Source organism: Phodopus roborovskii, unplaced genomic scaffold (genome assembly GCF_943737965.1).
Source record: "Phodopus roborovskii unplaced genomic scaffold, PHOROB, whole genome shotgun sequence".
NCBI classification, from domain to species: Eukaryota; Metazoa; Chordata; class Mammalia; order Rodentia; family Cricetidae; genus Phodopus; species Phodopus roborovskii.
The window spans coordinates 7,866,053-7,889,235 of record NW_026126629.1 but is presented as its reverse complement, the minus strand read 5'-3'; the positions used below and the strand labels follow the sequence as shown (position 1 = coordinate 7,889,235).

The 23,183-nt window shown below is 35.8% G+C and overlaps 1 protein-coding gene across 1 annotated transcript in view; it reads right to left on the bottom strand.

Annotated features, from left to right (window-relative positions):
* Positions 1-18,562, bottom strand: part of Znf385d (zinc finger protein 385D) — a 653,823-nt gene extending 635,261 nt beyond the window's left edge. The window contains exon 1 of the mRNA XM_051206780.1: positions 18,349-18,562. Coding sequence (XP_051062737.1) covers positions 18,349-18,526 — 178 coding nt within the window. The 5' untranslated portion in view covers positions 18,527-18,562. The remainder of the gene's footprint in view (positions 1-18,348) is intronic.
* Between the last annotated feature and the right edge of the window lie 4,621 nt (positions 18,563-23,183).

The window sequence follows — 23,183 nt, the reverse complement described above, 5'->3', positions numbered from 1 at the left end:
TTAATGGTAGCAACAATGCTAAGAGAACCTACATGTTCAAACACAGGGGAAATTGTACCTGTATCTAGAGCTCTGCCTGCCAGGGCTTAAAGGCAGGGTAAGTGGCTGAGTGGTGAAACCATCTTATTTTACAATGACTACTACCTGGCAAACTGCAATCCCCAACCCTGAAAACAATTCAACATTTTACTCTGGATATTTACTTTGGTGTTTTGTTTTTCATACTTAATAATTGATTTTAAATTTCAGAATAGCTCACTACCAGCCTAATCATATTTCCTCAAAGTATTAACTAGACACTGAGCCAATATGATGTTAGTAGGAGTTGGGGAATGAGAGTTTGGGAGACTAAGCCATGAACATGAAATCTCCATGAGTGGATTAGTTTCCTTGTAAATGAAGCTCCAAAGACACCTGACCCCTCATAGCAGGGAGGATACAGGAACAGGGGCACTGTTTTTAGAACTGGAAAGTAGCCTCCTCAGATATCAACTCTCCCAGTTCTTTGATCATGCAATTCTCAGTCTCCAGGATTACATGAAATATATTTTTGCTTCTAATCTACTCACCACATGACATTTTGTTGCAACAGCCCAGATGCATTAAGACAAATTATAAAACATACTATTTAAGGTGTATAACTCCAAACCAAAAAATATGATGAAAATATTAGTGGATAGTGTGTTTCTTCTTGCATTTCCTCCCACTGCCACCTGACCTTTCGGTTCCAGTTCCCCATACCTCCAATCAACCTATAAAATCTATTTTATTTCCCCTCCCAAGGAGACCCATGTATACCCTTAATCCCTTCCTCTATAACTATCCTCTATGGTCTATGGATTGTAATCTGGTTATTATTTACTAAGTGGCTAATAGCCACATATTAACAAATACATACTATATTTATCTTCCTGAGTTCAGACCATCTACCCCAGGATTTTTTTTCTCAGTTCCATCCATTTGCCTGCAAATTTTTTTAAGGTCATTTGTTTCTTAACTGGTGAGCAATATTTCATTGTGTAAATATACCACATATTCCTTATCCATTCTTCTATTTAGAGACATCTAGGTTGTTTCCAATTTCTGGCTATTGTGAATAGAGCATCAGTGAACATGGTGAGCAAGTGTCCTTGTGTTAGAAAGGAGAGAGAGAGAGAGAGAGAGAGAGAGAGAGAGAGAGAGAGAGAGAGGAAGAAAGAGAGAAGAAGGAAGGAATTAACCCAAGCAAAAAAGCCAATGAGCATTCATTCTGAGACTTAAGACAATGAGTTCTCTCTCAATTATTTGCTCAAATAGAGGAAGATAACATCAGGGAACTATTGCTGGTGTACTTTAGACCTCAGAGCCTTTGTCAGGGCAATATAACAAACAAAGCACTGCTATTCCCTTCATGTGGTTGAGCAAAAAGCTATAGAGGGTCATAGAGCAAAGTAGGGTCATAGAGAAAAGAGGCATGAAGAGCAACACAAGGAAAGAGAAACATCCATTCTTCAACAAATAATGGGTGCCAACACTATGTGCTAATAATGTTCCATGAAACATGTTTTTTATTATTTTTTTCTTAATATTACAGTGAGAACATATCTTAGACATGATATTTTATTTCTCTTGCTATGATAAACACCATGACTATAAGTAACTTGGGGAAGAAAAGGATTACTTCACCTTACAGTCTTTCATGAAAAGATGTCAGGGCAGGAACTAAAGGCAGGAACATGCAAGCAGGAACTCATGAAAAGTTCACAGAGTGACAGTGTTCTGTATGGCCTGCTTATTCTTTCTTATACAACTTGGGAATACATGCCCAGGGGTGGCATCACACAGTGCGTTGGTTTGCCTTATTTCAATCATGAATTAAGAAAATGACTCATACACTTGTCGATATACCAATCTGATATATTTTTCTCAGTTGACATTCTCTTTGCCCATATGAATTTACATTGTGTTAAGTTGAAAACAACAACAAACCTAGTCAACACAGAGATAGTGAAGTGCATGACTAACCATACATGATCAATAAAGTCAACTTTAGTCCTCTTGATCATACAAGCTGATACACTTTGCTTTGTTGTTTGTTATATAGTAGCTATATAGATACAGGAAGACACACACTGAGACATGGATTATAACATTAATGTAAACTACTTGAAGCTAAATGTTGGCCGACATTACACATAGGTAACTAGCATCACTGGGTGATAGCTACTCAGAGTAAGGGAGATATGAAGAGTCCATGTTTCTCAGACACAAAGTGACTTAGCACCAAGAGGAAACTTGTGAATCATCCAAGTCCATTTAAGAGTCACTCTTTTTGACAAGAAGCTCTGCTTACTCATGATATTATTATGGGGTTTTGTTGAAGGGATCAATTTTTGTCAGTTTTGTTGTATTCAATGTTCAAGTCTTGTCTTAACTAGTACTTTCACTAAAAACAAAACCTATGTTTTTGGCTGGGTCTTAATAGGAATTTATAGAATAACACATGTGACTCGCCTAGTTTCACTTCCAACTCAATAGTACTTCCCATTTTTTCATTTGATTTTATTGCTTATAAATTTAATCTTGTTTTATTAAATTTCATTGTTGTTTTGTGAAGGCCTGCTCTTTTCTGAAAGGAAACAGAGGGGTGATGGATTTGGGGGAGAAGGGAAGTAGGGATAGTTGGAAGGAGAAAATGTGGTTGGTATAGATTATATGAGAGCATAATCTATTTTAAATAATAAAATTAGAGAAGTATATATCCCTTATATTCTAAAAAAAAAAAAAAAAAGTTCAGGTTTTGAGCACAAAAAGGGGAGGGGTCACACTGAAGCTATGAGCAAAAGCATGTGTAAAGTTAGAATGCCAGGGAATAATTATCTTATGGTAAATGTAGATTCTGGACTGTTTCTATGGACTCCCTACTGTGGTCTCATCTGTGAGGAATAAGGACTGTACTCATACTCTGGTTTTAGTAGCCATCAATCAATAAAGAATCTCCCTGGAAACAGGATGGATAAATGATGGCTATGACTTCAGTTATTTGCTTTCAGGTTCCTGAACTCATGAGTTTCCTACATCAGGATCCACTCATAAATGAAGAGTTACTGGCAATCAATGACTAGTGAGATGACAAGAATTGCTCTTCTTCAGGGATAAACCACCTGATATGTTATCTGATCCCAATTGTTAGGTCCTAAACAAACACATACATGGAAAAACATAGACTCAGCAGTACAATAATATGTAAGAATAATTTGTCTAACATATATGTGTCTTTTCCAAATCCCTAACATAACAGCAACAATGACAAAAGAAACCTTTGCAAGCAAAAGATGCTATTTAATAAATAGACATGACCAGTCAAGCTTGAACTGATTTTATAAGTGCACTTCTGAAGAAATATCTTTGTGCATGCAAACCAAGTTATTACCAATGCATTCTTTGAATGAAAGCAACCACAACATTTATTTTATTGAGTGAACATTATATTTTATGTTCTTTAAATAAATATTTTGCTTTTTCTTCATTAGTACCATGAGACACCTTTGGGAATGTAGAGTTGAGGAGGATAGTAACAAAAATCAGCAAGGTAACTTCCATTATTTGACTGTAAGCTTCCTGTCTATAAACTGTCTGCTGTATGGATTATCTCATACTCTTGCTCCAGTGAGCATTTTGCTTGAGGGCAACTCAGTCTCAGAATAGAAATAGATGATCATAAACAGGTCATTTCAATACTCTGATTTTTTATGTTTGCCTTATTTATTTATTTATTTATTTATTTATTTATTTATTTATTTAAACAAGTTTCTCTGTAGCTTTTGGAGGCTGTCCTGGAACTCGTTCTGTAGACCAGGCTGGCCTTGATCTCACAGAGATCTGCCTGCCTGTGCCTCCTGAATGCCACCACTGCCTGGCTTCAGTCCCACTTAATCCAGCCTGCCCCCATAGTATAGAATTCTGTTTTACAGTGTTGTTCTAGTCACCCTTTCTGTGCAACCTCTATAGTATTCTTCTACTGATTCTAAAGAAAAGCATAGCATTAAAAGTAAAAAAAGAATAAATAAATGCAAACCTAGGTGGGTTTTGAGCTCAAATCAAGCCTCAACTAGAATGAGGGTAACAATTCACTAGCAAAGCCATTAATTGAAGAATAAAGACTCAGGGATTGGTTTAGAGAAGAGAGTGGTATTCCAGAGAGGTCCTTAGGAATAGGTATCATATAGGAATCTTTGAATTTTAGCCACAGCCCACTCTGGCTACTAGTGAGTCATGATAGAAGCTGGAACCTAGAATGAGAAAGGAGGAGCTGTTTCCTATATAAAGCACAAGATGGTAGTTTCTTTCCATCAGCACTATCAGCAACAGGAATTTGGTATTAAAAATTAGTGCCCAAACACTCTGGCTAGTCAGCAACAGTATGATCTGGACTGATGATTATGACAGCATATGACTCTATTATTCTTTTTAATTTTTCTCACATACATCCTGACCATAGTTTTGCCTCCCCAAACTCCTCCCAGTTCTGCTACCCACCTTTCATCTCACCCTGATCCACCCTCCCCTCTGTTTCTCTTCAGAAAAGAGCAGATATCCCAGGGATACCAACTGAACATGGCATAACAAGTTATAGCAAGATTAGGTACAAATCCTCAAATCAAGGCTGGAGGATGCAGTCCAGTAGGAGGAAAAGGTTTCGAAGGCAGGCAAAAAAGTCAGAGATGCTGATAATGTAAGATGTAGTGAGGATAACACTGAACACACAGAAAAAAACCAAGCATTTAAACAGCCATGTGGCCATTTATGCGAAGGATCAATGAAAGCAGAGGAGCATTGTTTCATAGACAGGGTAGTAAGAAAGACTAATTTTTTATGTATACAGTTTGACCTAACATTATTACACTAGTTCATTAAATATATATGGAGCAATATTTATTCAATGAGTGAACCCAGTTACAATGGCTTGGCTTCCTATTAATTAAGCATGTTATTGCTATAAGAAGTTTACAGCATTTCCTGGTAAAAAGAGTTTAGTATTATTAACAGGGAGATTATAACAATGGGTTACACAGAATATAAGTTTGTTAGTTCCATCTTTATTCTAATAATAAATAAAGAAATTCAGACCCTAAAGTAAAACCTGCCCTAAAGCATCTTTCTCTCTGCTGGTAAGAGGACATCAATTGGTCTTGGGAATTCCACCCTTACCTGCTCCCAAGATTGTGTAGAATCCATGCAGTTCCAGAAGGGCCCTCATTGTTCACCTTTGGCTCTCTGAGAACAACAGGTACTTTCTGACTATGGAGTTGGCAATGACCCATCAATATTGTAGAATCTATTCTGGTGCTGTGGGCATTAAACTAAGGGATGCTTTCTCTTGCTGATGTTGCTGTTTGTAAATCATACCTGTTGAGGAGGAAAGCATCAATACAGAGGAAACCCTAAGGTAAAGAAAGAAGACTGGGCTGTAGCATGCTGAAGACATACTACTGTGTAAGGTCTTGGTGTATTCATAGAATACACTGCAGTAACACAACACTGAAGAATTAACACCATCATATACATTATGCAGCTGGAGAACTGAATCCCAGAAAATCTAAATAATCCATGTGTGATTCTAGATTAACAAAGAGAACCAGGACATTCAGCCAACAAATTTAACTCTTTGTGCCCTATCTTCAGTACCAAATTTTATCAAAAGAACAAGTATATTCATTTCTCTTAGAGTCAGTTGGAGTTTTTGTTTTGTTTTTTTTTTTTGTTTGTTTGTTTGTTTGTTTGTTTTATAAGTGCAACTGAAAGTTCTGGTATAGCTCCATAGTGATAGAACAAGATAACCACTAATATTCAAATGTAAAAATGAATAAAGGGTATAAGTTCATATCTCTGTGTGTGCTTCAATTAAAATAAAACACCTTTCTACTGGGTATATAATAAGTAATACAAGTACTTTAAAGACTCAAACAGGAAGAACACTGATTTGGAACCTGCAGGAAGCCTGGAATGCAGAACAACACAATAAACAACAACAATAAAATGTGAAAGTATCTTTAAAATATTGTTTCTTGGGGGAAAATTATTTCATATGAAATCCGTGTTTTCTGGCACTCCTTAAAACCCAATAACTGTCATTAAAAACACTTTATCTTAATTAAAATACAATTACATTATTCTCTTCTTTTTTTGCTCCCTTTAAGCCCTCCAGTATCACCCCATTCTCTCTAAATTTGCTGACTATTTATCTTTTATTATTGTTGCACACATATATCAATAAACACAAGCTGCTGAGTTTGTTTCTTATGTTTTTGTACATAGGAGGGCAGGACTAGTCTCATTTTATTTGATAGCAAGTCAGAGAGCTCCCTGAGAGAAGGTAATTTGCCTTACTAGTAATCATTGGTTGTCTGTAGTTATTTGTTTTGTTGGGATCCCATGAGTCTTTTTTCTTCTACTTAGCATGTCTACAGCTATTTTTATTTTTTAGGACAATATTGTTCAAGTACTGTATCATGATATACCTGGATTGTAATTTCTAGGAGTTATAACCTCACACAATCTCATAATCTCTTGGTCCTCTGTATCTCACAATCTTTCTGCTTCTTCCTCTGTGATGTCTCTGACCCTTAGATGAAAGATTTTTGTAATAGAAGAATTTAATGGGGCTCTAAATGATCCATTGATCTTTTAATTTTGACCAGCTGTGGTTTTACTTTGTAGACAGTTTATTGTAAAGGGAAGTTTTATTTGTTTATTTTGTTTGGTTTTTTGTTTTTGTTTTTGTTTGTTTTTTTAATGAGTGAGACCTACACTTGACTGTGGGTAGAGGGATAAAGTTTTCAAATGCACTTAGAAATCATGCTTTTCTAGTAAAGTGACAGCAATAGGTTTTCTTCCAATATCTAGGACACCACACTCCAGATCTAGATAGTTAGCTAGATTTCTAATATTAGGCATGATTTCCCTCCCATTGAGAAGACTTTACATCCAATTAGACAGCTGTTTTGTTATAACCAAAATATAAATGCTACTATCACACCTTTAGGGATATGTTTGTCATTGCTATAGGCATCACAGATGAATAGGACCATTGATTGCTTTACTATCTTGGCTACTTGCATATTCTAGGCTCTTGGTAATAAGTATTCTCGATGGCAAATGTCACAGACAAAAGGGATAAGAAAACAGTCAGTGAATTCCTCAGGAAAAAAATGACTTACTTTTAATTTTTTATTAAAATTTTTCTAAAAAAAAAAAAGAAGGTTCTAAGCCAAACATAAACTACTTACAATAAGAACAACTATTAAGTAATATTCTGAAAAAAGGAAAGGTAATAACACAAACAAAAATAAAAGTACCACCAACAAGAACAACATCAAGCAATAAACACATACTAAAAGTTTAGGCCATAGGTAATTGGCAAATTACAGAGATTATAACAATAGCTTTCCTTTTCCTGAAAGTCTAAGTCTCATACCTAATATACTCTAGCCAAGATATGATAGGATTGTAAAAGACCACACCCTAGGTATTGCTGTCCTCAAAGGCATTGACTAAATGGATCAAAATTCCACAACATGAAATATCAAGGTATATAAAATAAAAATAAATAATTATTAAAAATGAAAAACTTAAGAAAAGAATCCATGTATGATTGTGTGTGTGTGTATGTGTGTTTAAATGATTAGAACCAAGTTTAGCTTCACAAGAGAAGTTGCTTTTGAAAATAAACCTGAAGGGTTTACTGTGTAAAGAAGCATAAACCCTATAGGTAGTTTTGCCATCAAAATCTACACAGTTATTGTTATGTATGGTCTGTCTGATGGAACTGTTTCAATATTTGCAGAATCCAGCAGTACTGTTTCTACCATGAACTGATGTCATTAGTGGGGAATGAGTATGTAGGTTTAAGCATTGCTTTCTACATTATGTTGGAACAGTGCTAAATCACTTTATACATAAAATGGATATATGCTACAACTCAAGGGTGGAGAGATATAATGACTCCACAGAGTCCCAGATGGCTGTCTTTGTTCACCTTTTGATGTTGCTAAGAAAACAAAATTCTGTGGAAGATTGCCTCTAGGAAGTACCATGTGAGAGTAAGGGCTACCATTGGCTACATCCCTCTTCCTTAGAGGATGAGTTCAGAACTAGCATCAAGAGCACCATCTCAGGTTGACTGGAAATGTACATTACATATCAAGACAAGAGAAGCAAGCAAGCAGTCATCAACTAGAACTTACCCATTTTGAAACAATCATGTTTTCTCTTTAGAGATAGAAAATTTCAGACTAAAGCCCAAAACTTACTCAAATTCGGAGCATCATAAAAGCAACATTTGCTCCATTTCACAGATTAAAAAAAAAAAAAAAAAAAACTAGGGAGCCATAATGTAAACAAAATGCATTATTATGGAATTGGGTTAATTTAGTTTTAGCATTTTTTCATTAAGGTCCCAGAGGGAAGTGTGCATATTCCTCACACTAGCTCTGCAATGTGTCATATATTGATACTGATCATGAGATTTAGTGGGGCTCTGCAGTGTGACACACACTGATGTGGGTAATGATACTGGGTTTCCTTATTGTGGTACACACTTATGTGGATAATAGACTCACTGGGGTTCTATAGTGTGTCACATACTTATGTAGATGATGGTACTCATTGGGGCTCTACAGTGTGGCACACATTGATATGGGTCATATTCCTTATTGGGGCTCTACTGTGGTGATGTGTTGGAGTTCTGCAGTGTGACACTCACTGGTGTGAGTGAGACCCATTGAGAAAGTCACTACATTAGTAAATAAAACTCTAGAAGAGACCATTGGAAAATCATGACTGTACTGGAAAGTTCTACTGGTCTCTTGATATTCTACAAAAGCAAAATAGTCCCTGAGGGTAAAAAGTAAGACAAAATCTATATAAATGATAGGTCTGTGCTACAAATTCAGAGCTAGAGGCACTAGAAAATTCTGGGGCTGTTTTGTTTTCATTAACAATTGGCATTGCAGGAAATGCAAATCTTATAAATTGAAGTTCCCTGACACTTTAACACCATCTGGGGTAATCAATGTGAAGGAAAAATAATAGATGAGTGACAATAGAAATGACAAATGCACTTAGTTCAACTGTTAAGTGATAAAAAATTTAATGTTAAGAGGATATATAAAGGTGGAAATATCTTAGAATTATATGAAAAAAACAATAAGCAGCAAGACACTATAAGGATACTGTAGTAAAACTGAATTATTTGATAGCAGTTGCAGCCAAAAAATCATGCTTCATAACATAAGTCAAATATGACTAAGAATGTGGGAATAAAATAAAGCCACAGTGATAGGATAATGTGTTGCTCAGTCCTTTAAACTAGTATTGGCAGTCAGCTCAACCAAGGTGAGCATATATGGCTGAATGAAACTAAATGGTCACATGAGTTTTAAACATCTGAAAAGTTGTGACTTTTGTTATAAGTATTTCAAAATGCCTTCACAAATGACAGATATTTTTACTATAATTTTTAATTTTGTTTCTAGATAAATTTTCTTGAGATATTTTAACCCTGCATTTTATATTTATTATAAAGTTTTTCTATTGTGTATTATATCACAAGATTCAGAAAAGGGCAAATGAGAGTAAAATATCTACATTTCACCAGAATATCAATTCTTAACTTCTTGTGGTACTTTTATATGTTTTATATTTGTTTAGTTGAATTGGGGAAGAGTGCTTGTGTGTAGAACAAAGCATGCATGGCAGTTACAGGACTTCTACTGGGAGGTGCTCCTCTGTCTTTCCACCATTTGGGTCTCCTGAATTTGAATTCAGATCATCAGGTTTAGCAGTGAGCATCTTTATGTGATGAGGATCTGACAAACCAATAATTCTAAATTTTGTATTATAAAAAAGCTGTGCTGTACAAGCATCATTATGTTATAATATAGAATATTCATATAAAATTATGTGTAATTTTAAACATCTGAAAAGTTGTGACTTTTGTTATAAGTATTTCAAAATGCCTTCACAAATGACAGATATTTTTACTATAATTTTTAATTTTGTTTCTAGATAAATTTTCTTGAGATATTTTAACCCTGCATTTTATATTTATTATAAAGTTTTATATTACTCATTAATACTTATTTGTTTACTTGGTGAATTGCTGCTAGAAGTTTAGGATTCTTGGCTCATTTAATTTATTTTTGTTCATTTAAGTACAGCATAAATTGATTCTAAAATTTTTATAATCAGAACAATAATCACTATATGCAGAATTCACATAAGTCAAAATTATGAAATCAAAACCTTTTCTAAAGTGTTGCCTATATTGTAATTTCTGAGATCTGAATTGTGCCCCATAGGAGTTCTGAAAAATGTCAGACTACATATTCAGTTAACTTTTATTTCTAGAAATCCTCATGGCCACTATTTTAATCTTACCTCATCATGAATAGTTTGTGCTAAAATAGAGGACATTTCTGAAGTGATGTAGGATGTGTAGTACAAATTAGTAAGGTTTCTATATATGTTATTTTTTTTCTGCTTGAGAAGTTTTAACAGTTGATTTGATGATGAAAATTTAAAGGAATCATCAGCTTTCTGTAAGAAAGTAGGGTAAGTCAATTCAGAAATTACATAAACTCAATAACATACAGAAATACCCAAGAATACACAGTTCTCCTGATAATGAGATATGTTCTGCATATGGTTGCCATGCAGACATCAGCAGTCCTGGAGATGAATAAAGACAGTGGCAAATCCCAGTCCCTTTGATCCAAGCTAGGTAATTTGTCAAATAGATGTAATTGCACTTATATTTGACAATCATTGACTGGAACTCAATAAATGATGTATGCAAAACACCCAGAGAAATTGATTCTACTCTGTTTTCATTCCTTTGCACTTTTGATGTTGAAGACATCAAACAGAAAACAAGTATAGAAAAACTACTAGGCTGTGTTTGATATGGTGGATATTGTTATCCCTGAAGTGCACTGATGGCTTCTGAGGGGTGGGGGCTCCTATGAAGCAGAAGCTGATAGGGATTCTGGAGGTAAAGCAGGGTCAGCAAGGCAGGAGGCAGACAAGGCTCAGCAAAGGGTGAGGAGAGACACTAGCCAGTCTCATGAAATGGCCTTTTAGAGATGCTCTCCTGGTGGTGAAGAGGCTTCAACGTTGTAGCACAGCTCTAACCAAGTAGTGGATACAGGCTCCCCCAGTGTGGAAGAGGCAGTTTGCATCTGATGGGGACAGTTATCTACTCTCTCCTAACTCGACTGGAGGAACCTTGGAGGCCGAGGAAACTACAGTGAAGCCTTATTTATGGAAAAAGGCCCTTGACTCCTGCATGTCAGCTAGTTTTTCAATGTGAAACAGATCATTTTCACTAATAAATGAAATGGCATGTGAAGTGTCATTCTTTGTTCACACATAGAAGACATGTTTTAAATCATATGCTCTCTGGTAATTGTGCTTTAGAGAACATATTCCCATAGTTACATGATATTTTATAACCATTTAAGGTTGAATGACACTTTTCTCTTAGAAAATCCTGAAGTAATACTGACCGTAACTTGTCTGTTTTATTTGGACCATAATGACCCAGCCCAATTAAAATAACATTCTATCTATCTGTCTATCTATCTAATATATATATATATATATATATATATATATATATATATATATAGATTCAAGTAATATTTCTGTTGTCACATTATTTTCTAGTAGAATTTATTTAATACTCTTTGAAATCTAAACAGAAGATTGTTTAAAGATGGAAGAAGTTCACAACAGTTAAGTTTGAAACATGAAAGGTAAAAGTATAATAAATTCCTTTATGTACCTCTAAAAATCTAATATGATATTATTAATAATGTACAGGGGCTATAGACATGGATCTACAGCTAAAACAGGTGTACTGTTCTTACAGAGGACAGGGGTTTAGTCCCCTGAGCAGTTCCAAACGCCTGTAATTACAGCTGGAGGGCATCCAACATTCTCTTCACGTCTCTGTAGGTACCCAATACACGTGTGCATACAGACACATACATTGTAAGAAAAGATAAAATAAATGTTTTTTTAAAAGTGTAGTAATTAAGCATATGCATGAATATGTCTGTATAATAAATAAATATTAACAGATATGCCAGGCTCATAGCATGCCCCCTTCTTATTTCGAACAAGGCTGAAAGGCAGATTTTTTGTAGTTGGGGAGATGGGGAAGATATAAAAGATGTGTTTCTATACTAATGTAAAACAGTAACTTATTTGTGAAGTTGATATGTAAGATATGTGGGTGACAGTGGAGTTGCCTGGTCTGTTTAAGAGACCCCTGGCAGTGGGACCAGGATCTATTCCTGATGCATGAGCTGGCATTTGGTTGGATAACTTGCTCAAACTCACTACAGGAAGAGGGTCTTGGTCATGCCTTAACTGAATGTGACAGATTTTGTTGACTCCCCTTGGGAGGCCTTACCCTTTTGGAGGAATGGATGGGAAAGGGGGTGGAGAAGGAGAGGAGGAGGGAGAACTGTGATTAGTATATAAGATGAATAAAAAAATTATTAATGATAAAAAGACTCAGGCTCTGTTTCTTTACAGAAAGTTTTAGGATTGTCTGGTACAACTAACCTAGCACCCAATGTGAATTTGGCAGTGTAGCAGGAAAACACAGGGTCAGGATAGTTTTCACTAAAATACAGGTTAATTCAATGCTAAGGTGAAATAAGGGACCAGGCTATGAAATTATGACACTAAATTAGAAAGAATATATTTGAGGAGAAAGGGTCATCATGGAAAGGCTGTGTATCACATGATCCTAACTACATGGCATACTGGACACATAGCAACCATGGGACAGGAAGATCAGTGGTTATGAGTTAGTAAGCAAGGCTGAGTGGCAAGGCATGGGAGACATAGGGCCATGGAAGTATTCTAAATGGGAACGTGGTGGCCGGAATAGGTCATGACATAACTGTGAACCCCCACAGACTGCACATTAACAGGAGCAAACCTGATGCAGACCATGAATCCGAGTGAAGACAGATTCACTAGAGGAGGAAGATGATAGTAGGAGGAAGGGCAGAATGCTCCATTTTCTGTTTAATTTTGCTGCGCAACAGAATTGTCTTTTAAAAGTGTATATGCACAGGTTGAGGTCGAGTATGTGGGCGACTTTTAAGAAGCACTGCTAACAATTTATTGGAGTGTACAAGAGCTTGCAATGGCAGTGACCACATCTCCAAGCTGGTAGCATGCAGACTAAGGCAGTGAGCACAGTTCTCACTGCTGGCAGTAAAATAGTCGCTGCCATCTTGGATAGATCGTGGCTAACACAGCTAAGATTTTCATTTCGGCAATGTTGTTGTTTATCAAATAAAAGACTTGTGGCCAGAAAAAGATAAAGATTTACAGTAAAGACAGATTCACTTAAGAAAAAGCACTAAAGGTTTACAGTGTGTTCTAAAATAAATGTAGGCTTGGGAGAGAAAAAGAAATAAAATGGTTTTAAAAAGACAAAGAGGAACTGGGTGTGGTGGCACATGCCTTTAATCCCAGCACTGAGGAGATAGAGGCAAGCAGATCTCTGTGGTTTCCAAGTAAACCTGGTATGCAGAGTGAATTCCAGGACAGATAAAAGTTACACAGAGAAACCCTGTCTCAAAAAATGAAAAAATAAAAGTAAAATAAACAGAAGAATAATAAAGCCACGTAAAGATGAAAAGCTCAGAGAGAATCTGGTTACTGTATGTTATTGTGTTGTCTCTGCATTGTTTGACTGCTGAGAAAATAACAACTGATAAAGGAAATACTGCTGCATTAATTCAAATTCTTTATTTTAAAAATGCTTTGAATCCAAAATTTAAGTCTAAGGACAAGTTACTGGGAAAAAGGATTTCTATTTTTGTTTCCACAGAAAATGAAAAGCTGTGGATTCCTTGAAGAGTAATGTGGTTTGATCAAGTCAGACCCCCTGAAACAGAGTCGCTGGTGATCCAACATTCAAAACAGCTTGAACAAGGCAGTCTTGCAGACTACAGCCAGGATTTCTGCGTCTTCTTAGGATCCCCATGACAGCGCCCCCTATCAGCAGGAAGTAGTTTGGCAAGAACGACGCCCAAATTCCCAAATATTGTTTATAAATGTTTGTTTTCATTTAAATGGTGTTGGTTATAAATGGTTAATGATCACAACCAATATCTTTTTAAAGGTAAAAAGGGAATTATGGTATAGATATGAATACTTTGTTTTGGAATGGATTTTCATTTATTGATACAATTTAAGGTCAATTTTGTGATATGTATATTTCCCCTCTTGTTTAGGTATTGTGTTTATATAGCTCATTTAGAAATGTCATGTATAAGGTAGTACATACAGATTATAGATAATTACCTATGATAGTCAAAGCTTAGAGTTAAGTTAGTTAGGTTTTCAAGATACACAGAGATGTATTTGAGATAGGCATTCTTCAAACCTTTCAAGGACCTACAGATTATGGCATTTAAAATGGCTTAGGGTTTTTATTGACAGTGAGACATAATTGCTCCTGGCAACGCCACCTGCGTCAGAAAGGAAGATGGACCTTGAAGAAATGAGTTATGGAGTTTGCTTTCAATATGGCAAGACTAGCCATTTGGACAAGATACTGCTCTTGTCTGGACTGTTTGACACTATGCTGTATAAACTGGACATGCAGGACCCACAGAAATGTGACTGCTGATACAAGATGGACATTGCTACAGGGTTCCTGCTTCATGGAAGAGTCTGCCAGACAATCTGCAGTACACAGAGAAAAGTGACTGACATACTGCCAATACAAGAAGACAGTTCAAGTTTCCTGCTTTGCTGAAGAGTCTGCCAGACACATTATGGCCTATGGGCTGAAGATGGAAGATTACAGAAGAACTTCAGGTGACTGACAAATTAAGACGTCTCTGTCATTTCTAGAGTTTATATATTATCTTTCTGTGGTCTTTGAAGGAGTTGAAGACAGATAGTTATGGTTATAGTTTTCCTTAGTTAAGCTTAAAGATAAGTTACATATAGGACTTTAGACTCACAAATATAGGATAGATGATAGGATAGAATTTAATCTTGCTAACTGTTAATGAACTAAATATTGTTAACTGTGATTCTTATTTGATAACTGTTATGTTATATATTTTGCTCTGTTAAGGTTAAAATCCTTCTTTTTATTTAGACAGCAAAGAGGAAATGATGGGAGATGTCATTATGTATATTTGTTTCTCATACTGGTTAATGAATAAAGCACTGTTGGCCAATAGGAAAGGAAGATAGGAGGGACTAGGAGACAAGGAGGAAAGAGGAAGTACTAAGGAGAGCCAAGATGGAGAGCCTGGAGAAGGAAGAACCGCCAGCCACTTCTCCCTGGTAAGACCAGGTGGAAATACATAGAAATGTTCTAATAATTAAGACAGAGCTAGCAGATAAGAAACAAGTAACTGGGCCAACAGAATTATATCTAATACAGAGGCTCAGTGTATTGTTTGGGGCTGGCGCGGCGGCGGGACCAGACCAGGTGGCGGGAGGAAAAACCCGTACTCCTTACAACCATGCCCAGCTGTTTCAATGGGTCCCAGTATATAAACTAAGGTCTTCATGTTTATGCAAGGGCCATTTTACCAAGGAAGCCATCTTCAAAGATCTCTATACAACCTACTTAAAAGAAGACACATGGTAGCCAGTTCTGGGTCAAGCCTTTGTTAGACAGCCATGGAGAAGTAACAGTTCCTTGTGTAAGAAACAGGCTGGGAACTGGTTAGTACTGATGTGACAAGTGGCTTTGGGGGAGTAAGAGGTGAAGGAAGAATAAAGAAGCTAGGTCTAGATAATTTTTTTCTGACTGAGAGCAGCTGGTAGAATTTAAGGAAGCCTTATTCTATAGACATTGGGATGAGAAATGAATCTGTTTTGCTTTTCCATCCCTCCCACATGTCACGTGAGGGGTGGAATTCTTTTAGACTTTACAAATTAGGCTAAATATTAACAATTGTTTGTAGCTTGGAATCCAGCCGATACTGCAGTTCCTTAGGAGCATATTCCAAGGCTGAGCTTCACTGAAATCTAAACTGTATTGAGTGGTTATTATAATGTGTTCCTCAGTACAAACTTATTCCTTGGGCTAGAGTCCCTACAAATTTAAAATTATGACAAAAAACATCTCAGTGCTTTTTGCCCTTAATAGAGTTACACCCCTCTGTTAATTATTGCATTTACAATATACACCCACTTTCAATTCCCTCTAAAACAGACCCATCCCAGGTGAAGGCCAGCCTTGCCATGCTTTCATAGACCATGGAGCACACAGTGATGCCCTGACTCTTCCAATTATAGCAGTCCTTGAACCTTGGATATGAAACTTGCTAGTCTCATAGTTATAGCCACTTTGCTTTGAAGTGTAATTTCAGACCAAATGAGTGTGAATTAGCTCTCCTAAGGCTCCAACGAACCAAGGTTGTTTTCAGTGGCCTACATAGTAAACTAAAATGCCTTAAGCAGGAATTAGCTTAACAGAAAGCCCAGTTGCTGAACAGCATATTGATTAAGGAATTTAGGGGAATGTAATAGAATTTCAATTTTCTCTATTTGCTTAGAAATAATTTCCCCATTTGAACAGAGAAAAGAACATTACTTTCCGATATTAATTTTATGAGACAATAGGGCTGAGAGATGTAGATATTTATGTGAAGGTGAGATGCTCTGATTGCTGGTTTGAACAAGTAAAATAGATGTCTTGTCTTCTGACAAGAGTTAGTCAATGCCATTGCTAATCTCCACCTTTACAAAAGAAATGGGTTGGCTTTCTACCAAGCTGATTGGGAGGGAAAGATGAATAAAAACACATACATGTAAAGCCATTAGTTCAATCTAACCCATAATAAGGACACTGAAATGCTTATTATAAAATATCAAATGGGCAAATTCATTTATGGTGTTGCAGTCATAAAATCTTTGGCTACTGTTTGTGGTAAGATCTGGTTTGAGTCATAAACTGGGCATGATGGTGCTTTAGTCATTCTACAATATCATCTGCTATTTATCCTAAAGAAGTTTGATTGTTAAGGAGGGGCATAAAACACAGCAGCCCATACTATCCCCTCTAGTAATATTAAAAATTGGCAATTTGGGATTGCATTTTGTCATTTAGGAGAAGATGTGTTGACCTAGAAGTTGGTGCTAAGTAACACAGTCTTCTCAGGCAATTCTAAGCAAAGATTGCAATATGTATATTTTCAACCATTATGTAAATATATTTGCTTCCTAAGTTCATGTTAGGCTCATAAAGTTCAACTTATAAGTTCTGTTTCATATATTTTACAAACAACATTAATGATAAACTAATGTTATACATTTGAAAGAAAAAAATCTCATATTCCAATGAAGTATTCTAGAATGTACACATGTATATGCATGTATGTGGACAAATGCACATAAACTTGGACACAACGCAGTTGAATTAATTTATATTTTCTAAATAGTTTCCTGCTCAGTAGGATGTGCAAAATAACACATCTTTATGACATTGAATAGCTATACACACTGAGATTCAGGCTTATACTCAGCAAAATTTCATATTTTACTCACTAAATAGGAAATATCTTATCAAATACAGCATAGCAATTGTCATTCTAGTTATTATACCTTAGCTCTTCAAAGCGCCCACAGAAGACCTTCCATTTCTCTCTACCTCTCCTTATTTGCTAATAACCTTACATCTGTTTTCCAAAGTATTAAATTTTTAGAAACGACTTTTCATACAATCAACGCCTAGTTTAAAACATTGCCAAATAGCCCAACAAACTACTAATTTCACTACCAACTTCAAAAACATGCTTATTAAATTAAATTAAATGACTCTTTGAGAATAAGTGTGTTAAACTACTAGGAAAAGACTTATGCCAATGCAAGTATTTGCAATCACACTGATGAAAGGATGCCACATATCTGCCAACCCAAATACTTAAAACCCCAGTTTCACATGTACCCTGAATGAATATCCATTTGCATGAATTTCTATCAAAAGCAAACATAAAGAATCCCAATAATCACATGTACCATAAAGGAACATCCATCTATAAATTTATCTAGACCAAAAGTATCCAACAAGAAAACAGTGTCAATATTTCTCAAATTCTATAAACTTCCTGGTGGTCACAATCTAACAGAGACACAAAATATACTATTTCTCCTCCTGCAATGAAAAATGATTCAGCTAAGGCACTGTACTAATCAATTTTTAAAAGTAATTTTCTCTTGATATTAGACATCAGACTCTTTTTCTACCCTCACATCTGCAGAATGTGAAATTGATGGTATAAAGTGAGCATATACTTTAACAAGTCTTACCATTGTCGTTCTTCAGTGTTCCATTGGTGAGTTGTTTAAGTCTCTTCTGGTGAGATTTGCCATTGTAGTGAATTTGTGCTTGAGCGGCAGAATTCAGCTGAATGTTACACACACTGCACAAGGTGAAGCTCGAGTGTTTTTTTTCCCGTTCTGGTTTCTCTTCAAACTCATCAGGCATTAATTCAGCCTCACTCTCTCCATCTTGTGCACTTGTAAAATCTGGAAAAAGAGACAGGCAAGCAGATGGAGATTTCTAGATCCTCAGAGTTTATTGAGCTAGTCATCTAATAAGGCTTTAGAAGCTTGAGAATTAAACTTCCCACTTTTCCCACGTTAGTAGGTTGTAGTTATAATTCAGAAGGGGATGGGAGAATGTTGCATTCATAGAAGAATATAGACAACAATACAGACAACACAGCTTATCGTGCTGTGTCCAGGTACATAGCACACATCATCTCATTTTGACTGCTATAACAATTGAAGAGACATTTTCAGTTTTCCAATCCCATAGTGGAGGAAATTAAGGTCACACAAATAATTAGTGAAACATAGTTGAAGTAAGCACATGTTGTATCTGTAAATCAGCAGTTCTGTTCATTATATGTTTTAGTATGCGTAAATCAATTGGGTATTTCTCTTTTGATTCATTGAAAAAGAATTGCTTTCATTTTAGCCAGACCTGATGGCAAAGCATGAAGTCTTAGCAACTGAATAAGTTAACACAGGGGACAGTAAGTTCAAAGAAAACCAGGACAATATGTTGAGATAATCTTTCAAAAATTGTTTTAGAAAGTAAAAAAGCAGGTTACATATGTTGTTTGGTGGTGATTCTTCTTCCGGGAGTGGTGACACCTGGAGTTAACTTCTACTTGGAGTTCCAACTTCCTTTTAAATATCTTGCTTTTCAAATTCCTTGCCTTAATTAAAGTGACTTAGTGACTTACCCCAAGGTGGTACATCCTACACTTACAAAACTGCTATATCGACACCCACCATTTCATATAGTAGCACTGAAGTACAAAACATGCACTAAACATCCAAGATGTTGTCAGACTCAGAACTTCATAAGCACAGTGTGATAACACATAAGGGATCTGTGCTTATCTTTCAAAACATTTTAGTATTTGTTCCATAAGATTGGGATAGTTAAGTGACTATAGCGCTGTATTTACTCTTCATTTTAAAATAATTTGAAACCCTTGTGTTCTTGTTACAAGGGACTCAGCATAAGTTACTTATGCTCTAGCTATGATCTATACATGCCCTTTGCCCATATTCTTCACTGGCAATGAATGTAGTCCCTTGATTGTCCTGACAAATCTCTCCTGCATGTTTACGCCTGTCTACTTTGTTTTCTAATCTACCCACATTAACCAGTGTGATTTTGAGTTTGGGCTTATGAATTGAAGGCTGGTAGGCTTAGAACTCAACTAAAGACAGGGATTTTTCATCCATCATAATCCAAGGTAAATTTTACAGGCCTGTGAATTCTTTCTTCCCCTTTCCAGCATTGTTAAGTTAATAGAGCTGGTCTTTGTGGACCCAGAGCAGGTAACTACTAAAGTTGATATGAGTTAATGATTACAGTGCTTGTATGAAATATAGTTAATGGTGTCCTTACTTCCAATTCTTGCATACATTCCTCTTCCATGGTATTTTCTGAGCATTAGGGGGTGTTATGGATGACTTATTTAGGATGGATCCATATTTTCTGCATCTTAGTCAGCAATGACTCTGCATTTACCATAGTTCATTGTAAGAGTTGGTCCCTCTGCTTAAGGCTGAGAGACGCTTGCATTTCTTGTGATAGAAGAGATATTTAATTGGAAGTTTCAACCTAACTGATCATTAGCAGTCCATTTCATTTCATCATGCATCAGCCTCCTATCTCCCTCAAGTTGATATCCAGACAAACAATAGCAGGCATTGGTCACCCCACCTTCCATGGTGTATGCTTTGAGTCTATTTGGAGGACAGTCAATTACATTGCAAGAGTCCAGCCACCATCATATAAGGTGTACATCTTACTTTCCAAATGTCTTTTTTTATAACCCCTTTGTTCCAATTAGTCCTATCCCTATTCTGAACCCTATATCTTCAACTCCTTCAATGCCTAAACATTTTCATCAACCATATTCCCCCTCTTTATACTCTATTTTCTACTAGCCCTACTTCCTTAATGTAATACTGCCTGCTCTTCCCTTCCTAGCTTTCTAGCTTGTGTAGGCACTTCATGTTAGATATACAGTACTTAAAACACAAATCTAGGATCCTCATGAGAGAGAGAGAGATACTATGTGGTGTTTGCACTTTGGATTTTTTGTTGGCCCACCCACAGTAATATTTGCAATTTATTCTATTTCCCTGCAAGTTTCATAGTTTGTTTTTTCCTTACAGACAAACAACCTTCCATTTTGTATATGTACCACGTCTTTGTTATCCACTTATTTTGCAATAGGCATCTAGTCTGCCTCCATTCTCTTCCATTTGAAGGATAGCTATAGACATAGACTTATAGGGATTCTGCATGCAAGTTTTCCTCATATACTTACTTATTTAAATATGTTAACCAATGCCATTTAAATTGTTCTTAAATATTTTAAACAATATAAAATCATGTCCTCCTTTACTTTTCTTCCTTCAACCCCTCCCATGTACCTACCTAGCTCTCTCAAATTCTGTGTTCCTTTGTTGTGTTATCTATACATTCTTAAATATAGAAATATGACCTGACTAAACCACATAATGTTACACACACACACACACACACACACACACACACACACACACACACATATATATATATATATATATATATATATATATACATGATTTGAGGCTGACCAAATTGATCAATTTGATAACTAATGGAGTGGTATTCTTCCCCAAAGAAGACTATTATACTGATGTCAATATTCTTGATTGCCTGTAATTCTGTATCTATGTTTGGTTTCTATGTGATTGCTTACTTACTAAAAATGATACATGAAATTTATACTTAGGGAACCCCATTAAAACAGTATTAATGGTATAACTGAAAGGGCTATATTAAATAATAAACAGATTTTTTTAAATGATGGCATTATTTTAGCTAAATCCATAATGCAAGTGTATTAGCTTTTCCTTTATAAATAACTTAATTCTTTCCCATTGATTTTAAAATTTTAAACTCCGTTATCTTAAATATTATTCAGTAATGGAAAAGACTAAATAAATCCTGGTTCCACTGTCTATTATGTATTGGACACTCATTGCAAAAGAGAGGAAATGGCAAAGTGATTCACTTCTATAATCCTAGCACTTCAGAAACTGAGGCAGGAGAACCACCATGACTTCTCTAGAGTTAGCCTCTTCTTCACAAAAATATAAAGAATGTAAAAACATCTTAATATCACATTTTATGCTTTAATTTAATAAATGTCAATGACATACTTAAAACTATATGCAACACACTATGGACACCTGCTAGCAATATTTGTTCTTTTGACATTTGGTGATATTAGTTAGGTGATATTTGGTGATAAATTTGATATTTAGTGAGACTAGAATTGGCTTTTTCTTCAGTTTTTCTGTATTTTTAAAAATTTTGCATGAAAACCACTTGCCAGTTTATCATAAAAAAATAAATCAATATCTACCAAAAAAAAAATGCCAGAAAGGGCACTTTTAGTATGCAAAACAAACAACTCAAAGTTTTCTAAACTAAGGCCATGCTTTAAAGTCCATTGTCATTGGTGAGAACTTGTGACACATTATTTTGCAAAATATATTCATGTTTAGAAGGAAACACTATCTTGCTTGGTCCACATTGCTACCTAGTCACATAAAATAAGATGATCTGCCAACACCTCAGCAGGCATGATAATCCAGGAGAATTGTTTCCAGGCTTGGGGATTCATTTGCCACACAAGCAGTCTTTTCTGCACATGAGGGAAAGTGAAGTCAGCAGCAGATGGCATGAATAAGCTTGTTCTGAAGACAAAAACAACATTCAAAGGGAAAAAAGAAGGTAAAGTATATTCACCACGGCACAGACACATGTGGGGAATTAGACCCTTAAATAAACATTAGAATTGGTTTCGGACATCATAAAACATGTCTAGTGTGGACAAGAAAGCAATGCCTTGAATGATAATGCCCAATGGAGGATCAGAGGTGCATAGATTAATTTTCCTTCCAATATAGTAAGGGTATTTTATTTAAATTATTGAATGGAAATTTTGCTCATTTGAGTTCCTTTTAAAAAGATCCATTAGCCACAATACTGCTTAATATTATTTTAATCAATGTTCACTTGTCTGTACCTGAACCTCATGGCACTCCATGAACTTGTAGGACACTGAAAAGGTGTTGGTCTAGACAGTTCCAGGAAACAGGGCTAAAAACACAGTTAATAAATGTAGAAATTATATATTGGCTTCTGTGTGTTTTAGACTTTTAGGTATGAAGATTAGCATAATGCTACAAACTCAAAGGAATGATTTAAAGTTAGTACCCACAGTTAATCTCATCTTGGGTAAATAGTAATCAATATATCTGAATATGAATTGAGAAAAAAATATGAAAACAACATAACATCCCCACACCTACCCAATGGGATTTAGCTTACTTCTTAATATATACTTATTTAGTATTTGCAAATTATTTTTAGTGTGTGTGTGTGTGTGTGTGTGTGTGTGTGTGTGTGTGTGTGTGTGTGCGCGCGCGCACAGGCGCGTGTGTACCACACCCACATGTCATGTTCAGATATTTTCTGATCCTAACACCCTCTGAACCATCTTCTGGTCCCAAGTGAACACTTTTTTACAGAAGCTGAAATGTCAGTGCTTACACCA